Genomic DNA, 7,160 nt, shown 5'->3' with positions numbered 1-7,160 from the left:
GCCTGAACCAAAATCACACTTTCTTGTTTGGAATAGGTAATACCTGTGATAAAATAAAACATTATGAGATTTGTCCTTGGAATTAATAACAATCTATCTATCTATCTATCTATCTATCTATCTATCTATCTATCTATCTATCTATCTATCTATCTATCTATCTGTTTGGGTCACAGAATGCACATTAAAATTAATTATATTGAGATATTAAATATCCTTAAAAGATTACCTGATTACTGCTAATTAGAAACAGCTGTAAATTTTAAACATAACCCATTAAGTACAGATTCACAAACCAGTATTAGAGCTCTGTGATAAATCTTCTTTTGATGAATTCCTTAGCTAACTGCTCACCAGATATGTTATGGTAATGTGATTAATTGTATATTTGTCAGAGAACTAACTTGACTTAAGTACAGTATGTATGTGAAGTCATTCTGTTTCAAAATCAAGCCGTAAGATCCTGAACTCTGCCCAGGCGCTACAAATGGAAATTAGTTTTTACTTGCATGTGTAGGTCACAGATGTCTGTCTGTATCATTATTATTACTATAAATATTATTAGAACAGTAGAGTAGGAGGGGGACTCCCCTAACAGGTTAATCCAGCCATGATGTTTGTGTGTCCACTGGTGACAGATTAATAAAGTTTTAGTCTACTCTGCTCTATTATGAGTGAATGACAGTTGCTGCCAACATCACCACGCAGCACTTGACCCTTGACTCATACCTCTCCACTATCTTTAACTTTACAGCTTCAGTCTGTAAATGCAGGCCTGTGTGTAATAACCATACGTGTCAGTATCAGTTATATGTGAGTTTCCCTTTAAGTCTACATATCAGAAACATCCACAGAAACAGGACGCACAGTCCCTCACACTAGAACAACTGGTGGTTGTTACTGATGATGATGCAGGATCCGGGGATGGATCCGGAGCTGGAGCTAAAGCAACCGCCCTCAGACGACTTCCTGTTTTCACAATAAAGGCGCAAGATAAATCTAACTCAGCTGTGTTAGCAAAAATGATGATAAGACTCACTTTTGCATTATTTATGATGGAATCCAACATCAGCCATTAAATAGATGAATAATGATTGCATGTATTTATTCCCTGATTATAAAAACAAGTGTTTTAAACAAACAAACAAAAAACAATAATGATGTTGTTGCTGTAATAGTTTGTTGTAGTGTCTTGATGCTCCACAGAGTGACCTTGTCAGCTAAAAATGGTAACAAAAACTAACAAATAAATGAATTCATATTAATGAAATTAATTAAGGAAGACAGGTCACTTTGTCTGTAAACCTAATATTTCCATTTTAATTAATTCTTAAGCTGTGGAAGAAACAATGAAGAATTAAATGTCTTGAAGATATCATGAGACGAATTTTCCTGGATTTGATCAAACTTGCACCATTATTATTTGATGAAGTGTTGTTGATTACTTATGCACGACTGTAGGCCCAGCAGACAGAACAGGTAGAGATTAATTCTGTTAAATATACTCCTAGTCTTGATTTAATAGTTGAGAGTTAACAGGATAAGGAGGTAATATTAGTGTGCTGGAGCTACATGTGAACCAAGGCAAGCCAACTGTGTAAAGTCTGACCTGGATAGGTAAGAGTTGTAACTTGGACACAGGTTAAAATATTTTTTATTGTGCAGTGGACATATTTTTAAAAATCTATATATTTAGGAGAGTGTTTGAGGATTCTGAAAATATTTTTTCCAGTCATTGGTGGTAAATAATCTGTGGTTTCCTCTGTGGTCCAAATCTAAGCTAGTACAGCTATTAAGTACAAACCAGAAAGACAAACTTCCTGTTTTCTAGTAACTTTATTCTTATTTACTCCTGATTTCTCGTCCAGTACATTGAATTCCTCCTTCCAAAAACCTGACGTGGTCGACTTCATCACCTGTGAGTGTTTTATTCTGAAGGTTCTAAGCGGAAGTGCGGTGCGTTGCAGTGTGTAGTCTTACTAGTAAGTGTGTATGTATGTACGTGTGTATGTGTGTGTTGAAGGCGCCACGTCGGCAGAACCAGCAGGCTGAAAAAGAGACCTGCGTAGCTCTGCCTGTAGCTGTGAGTGAGGAGAAGTTAGAAAAGCTGCAGGTTGATGCGATAAAAAGACGAGAAAACAGAAGGAGAAGAAGAAGAAGAGAGGCCGAGCTGCAGCTTTTTCACCGAGAAAGAAAATTCAGTAAAATTAAAGCAGAGTTTGGCTCGGAGGCTGAAACAGAAGCTGCTCCAGGCTCAAGTTTCTCTGCCAGGTGTGTTTGTGGGAGAAACACGGGGAACAATGGTGAAGGTAAGCACACATGAGCATCTTTTTATTTATTGATGTGTAAATGTGGTCCACAAAACGCGTGTGAGGGATGGGGTTTTAACAGCATGCAAGTTGCGTAACTGCAGTTTTGTAGCAGTTGCTTATATGAGTGATGATGTGTAATTTAAATATATAAAAATAGGTTATTATATCAGTAGTATCCCCTTTAAGAGATGTGGCCTCTTCACTTCCCTTGGAAAAAAATGGTTGTTTTTTTTGTCCAGTAGCTTTAAAGGGAGGCGTCACAGCTTCCTGCAAATGTTCCCAGAACTCTGCCAACAGTTGATGTAAAAAACAACATTTTTACACTAAATTTGGCTGTCAGGTCCAACAGTGACAGCATTTATCAAAAACACTGGATAACCTGCCGCAGCAGCTCCTAACCTCAGGATCGGGGCCCGTTCTGTGGATCACTAGATAAAAAATGGGGGGGTGAGGTGACGTTGGTTTGCAAGATAATTCATGCAAAAGGAAATAACATCAATATTTTCGTGGTAAGTGTGTGAAAAATTTTAATAATCTGATGCATCTACGTGACATTTCACAAACAAAGAGTCGTGATCAGAGAGAGCCATCTCCTTAATTTGAAGGGTTAAAAAAGATTAAATTCAGTGACCCACAGCACGACCACCAGTCCATCAGGCCTCCTGCTTCTTCAGTGCTGCAGCCACATGTTAAGCCTGTCCTATACTTTATATATTTTATCAAGCAAAACATATAACATAACATATGAGCAAAATACGATCACTTTTCAGTGATTTAAAAAAAGAAAATAAAAGTGAGGAACTCAGATTAAATGTTATTTTAATAGAGAATGTATGTACAATAAATTGCCTCAGAAAGGTTTAGACAGATAAATAAGAGGTCACACATTTTGAAGTACACATCATCTTTAGAGTGTAACAAGTCTGCCAGATAATTATATACTCAGGTCTAGCTCAAAGCTCAGCAGGCGAGGCAGAAAACTGTAATTCAGTTTAAAACGAACTCATTTTCTGGCACAGAATGACAGGGTGAAAAGGTTTTCCCCTTTATCACGCACAAAATCTGAATTTGACAGTGAGGGAAGTGGATTCAATCTAAAATCGTTACCCACAGTTTTATTTAACCCTTGTGTGCCAGAAGTCTCACAAGCTTGTTGTGTGAGTACAAACAGTGAGAGAGGCCACCAGTCAGAGTTTTACATGCAGGACATGATTAAAGGGGTTTTGCACACTCGTGGCTCCATTTTCCTGCATCATGATACGATGGTGGACGTTTGTGTCATGATTTCAGCCTTGGTTTCAGAATCATTACACCCCTACATCAATGGGATATTTCTTCAGTAAATCTGAATAAAGTGACTTCCAATAAATGTCATCATGATGTAATTAGGGCTGGGTTTTAAATTAATTGGTGCAAGTGCAGATACAACTGAGTTTCAGCTTCGCTGACAGAATGATGCTTATTTAAAAGTTGTCCAAGTAAATGAAATATACAGATTTCACTACATGACAGTTTTTGATTTGCTACCTGGTCGGGTAAGAATTAGAGGTAGAGAAGTACAGTGAAGCTGGTTTATCCAGAATAAAGAAAGCCTGGGTGTTTCCCGTGTTTTCCCAGAATGTGAACAGTGTTAACATGGAGCCTCAGCCTGGGACCAGCGTGGCCTTGGACGAAGCTGAACCCACCCTAAGCCAGTCTACGGAGGGTAAGTATTGAGTCCCTCCTCATTCCTCCAGGGCCGCGACTAAACGCTGCGACATCAGCAGGGAATATGGTGCAATCTGTGCTCACATGTTGCCCACTGCTATTTCAGAAACCGTCAGTTTGTCAGGGGAATATGTTTGTTTGTGTAACAGCGGCTGCAGCTCCAACCTGCTATTTGTGTCCCAACGCTGAGACACTTTGCACCAGTTTAGTCGCTGGTGCCGCTCTCTCAGTCAACAGCACTGGTCACCAGGTGAACTGTAGAGTTTCCAGCTTTAAAGATACACTCCTGGTTCTGTGAAAGAACTTAATGCACCCACAAAACACAACAACAGACTTTTTCTCCACCACATAAACATTTTCACTTATCCAGTGAAATATTCCAACATCTACTGGATTAACATTCAGATGATAGATCCTGAAAACTAATGATATTCCCATCAGCCTCAGCTGTTCTTTGTGTTTAGTGCTAAGTAAACATTAGCATGCTAAGATGATATGACCACGATGAACATTATACCTGATTAAAAATAGCATGTTCACATTGACATTGTGAGCATGTTAGCATGCTGGTGTTAGCATGTAGCTGAAAGCACTGCTGTGTCTAAATACTCACAGCACAGACTTTTATTCTTGTTTAACTCAACACAATTCCCACCTGAATTTAACAACCTCAGCAGTGGAGCTGGGGGAGACCTCATTAGATGTAGACAGTAGGTGATTTGTCATTTTTTTACAGGGGGGTGGCCCTAGTAAATAGTCACTGGAGCAAACAATGTGTATTAATATGCAGCTTAAAAGTCCCCAACAGATGTACAGTATCTAGATCTGCTAAAAACTACACTGACCTGCTGTTTCAGAAAATTACAGAGTCAGTGTATTGAAAGACAGAACTGGGTCTTTGCATGATTTTTGTTATCATTAAGAAAATTATAGAACACCACATGAACCTCTGAGTAGGGTCCATAAGGATTATACAGGAAGAAAACTCTCCTCTAAAATGTGAATTTTGCTGAATATGCTTGAGCTGTTGGTGTTACATAATTTTGGGATCTGGAAAACATAGACAGATAAATCGATCAATAAATTAGCTACAGGTGTATGTACGATAGGGACACACTCATGTGTGTCTTTGTTTTGTTCACAGATTCTGGTAAGGACCATGTGGCGGCTCCCCCCGGCATGATGTGGCGGGTGACTGGCGGCCTCTTCAACGTCACCAAGGGCGTTGTTGGTGCCGCGGTGGGCGGGGTGGCCTGGGTGGGTGGCAAGAGCCTGGAGATCACCAAGTCAGCCGTGACCACGGTGCCTTCGATGGGTGTGGGGCTGGTGAAGGGTGGGGTGTCTGCCGTGGCCGGTGGCGTCTCCACAGTGGGTTCAACGGTAGCCAATAAAGTCCCGTTCACATCTAAGAGGAAAGACAAGGCTGAGTGAAGAGGAGGAGGAAGAAGAGGAGGAGGAGGATGGTGAAGAAGATGATGATGATGATAATAACGATGATGATTGATGATGGACTTGTCCCGCCCTGAGCCAACAGAGGGAGGCTGCCAGCTGATCCCTGTCTGCCAATCAGACTCCACAGTGCCTTTCTGATGCCTTTCTCGGTCTTGAACGTAACACCATACCGAGCTCTAGACTTTTGTTGCAAATACTACATCCAGTACCTAAAAGTTCAGTAGTACGACGATACCATGGCAACCCAGAATCACCAGCAAGAAACGCTGAGTTACCGAAATGCTCCATACAATCCTTGCCCTGACCTGGAGTGGGGTTTGTTATGTCTGGAACTGAAGATCTGGCTCCAGGCAGATCACATGGACTGGGATCCACTTCAGCAAGTGGTGAACTTCTTGATGCTGTTGAATATTTTTTTTATCTGTTTACAAACCAGACTGAGTCTCTATCTTTTCTTCAATCTCTCCAGTCTACACACATTTGATGACCTGTTTTCTGAATTAAGATGCTGAGTTTTAGTCTCTTTTTTTGCAATGGTATTGAAGTAATATTGAAATCTGTGTGACAAGAATAGTGTGTGTGGTGAAAAATAAAATATTTCAATGTCGGAAATAAGAGATCAGCAGCATTGCTCAGTCTACATCCTCCACTGTGCCTGACCTTTATCGTTCTGGAAGAGCCCTGGGGGTGGTGTTTTTACCCAGCAGCCTCAGATCTGCATGTGGGAACACTCCTCTGAAATGCACATCTGAAGACTGAAAACACAATCAACACTGGGCTCAGGTCTTTTCCACAGCTATATTATTGTTCTGTTTCCCATGTGTCTGAAATGTTAAAATGCTGCATTGAACTTTGGTGAGTTGACCTTTTTTAAAGATGTAATAAGAAAACAATCAGCAGCGTTTGAATCATTGATGGTTGTGTGAGAGAAAGTGCCCAATGTTGTCTGAAGTACGTGAACACTGAACTGTCACACAGGCAACATTCGTGAACGTTTATATGCAATATCAGCATGTCAATGCAACATTTGGAGAGTGGGAGCAGTTGCTGATGGGACTTAACTATGTGAATGTTTTGTATGTGTTTTTTTTTTTCAATATATCAATAAAGTAGTTTGGAAGGTTAAATATATCTAACATATGAAGTGGAATCTGTCCTGTTGTCTCAATTTCTATGTGTTGTACATTTCAAGTTAAAGTAACAAAATATAACTTTGCGGAGCAATGGTGCCCTCTGCAGCCATGAGTGGTAATTCATTCTTCAGAGCAATAAAACAGTTTTCATGCACAGAAAAAATAACTATCAATTTGTGGATCGGTGCTACAACTGAGAATTCGCACTCCCTGAACTGTAATACAGCCAAACAGTGTATATTAGCCATGACCCCTGGCTTCTGGAGCAGAAAGTGCTGCTGCTGCTGTAATAAATACACCAAACTCTGTTCATAATTCTTGATATTTTCAAAGTTTCCTGGCTGGATATCAGAGATAAGTGCTGGTTTTTAATGATTTCTCAAGTCTTTTTAGCTGATCTACAGTTCAGCATTGCTCTTGAACTTGCTGGGCCTGATTCTAGCAGTTCAAACTGCTGACTCTCTCAGTTAGAGGGAGATCGTACCTGCGCACCAAAGTTACATTGTGTAATAACAGGTGTTTAGGGCACGGAGTGGAAATGGCAGAGGCTCCATTT

At 40.2% G+C, this 7,160-nt stretch overlaps 1 protein-coding gene across 1 annotated transcript; it reads left to right on the top strand.

Moving 5' to 3' along the window:
• Window positions 1–1,998: 1,998 nt before the first annotated feature.
• Window positions 1,999–6,602, top strand: zgc:153675 (uncharacterized protein LOC768179 homolog). Its single transcript, XM_018686430.2, has 3 exons — window positions 1,999–2,309; window positions 3,930–4,017; window positions 5,164–6,602. The coding sequence occupies exons 1-3, from the start codon at window positions 2,301–2,303 to the stop codon at window positions 5,448–5,450; spliced, it is 384 nt and encodes a 127-aa protein (XP_018541946.1). The 5' UTR covers window positions 1,999–2,300; the 3' UTR covers window positions 5,451–6,602.
• Window positions 6,603–7,160: the final 558 nt, after the last annotated feature.

This window comes from Lates calcarifer, linkage group LG12 (genome assembly GCF_001640805.2).
Source record: "Lates calcarifer isolate ASB-BC8 linkage group LG12, TLL_Latcal_v3, whole genome shotgun sequence".
NCBI classification, from domain to species: Eukaryota; Metazoa; Chordata; class Actinopteri; family Centropomidae; genus Lates; species Lates calcarifer.
This window is presented reverse-complemented; position numbering and strand designations above follow the sequence as displayed.

Bases quoted from the DNA above. Each gene is read 5' to 3' on its own strand.
- zgc:153675 (XM_018686430.2), top strand. The intron at 4,018-5,163 runs GTAAGTATTGAG...TTTTGTTCACAG, and splicing joins CCTAAGCCAGTCTACGGAGG to ATTCTGGTAAGGACCATGTG.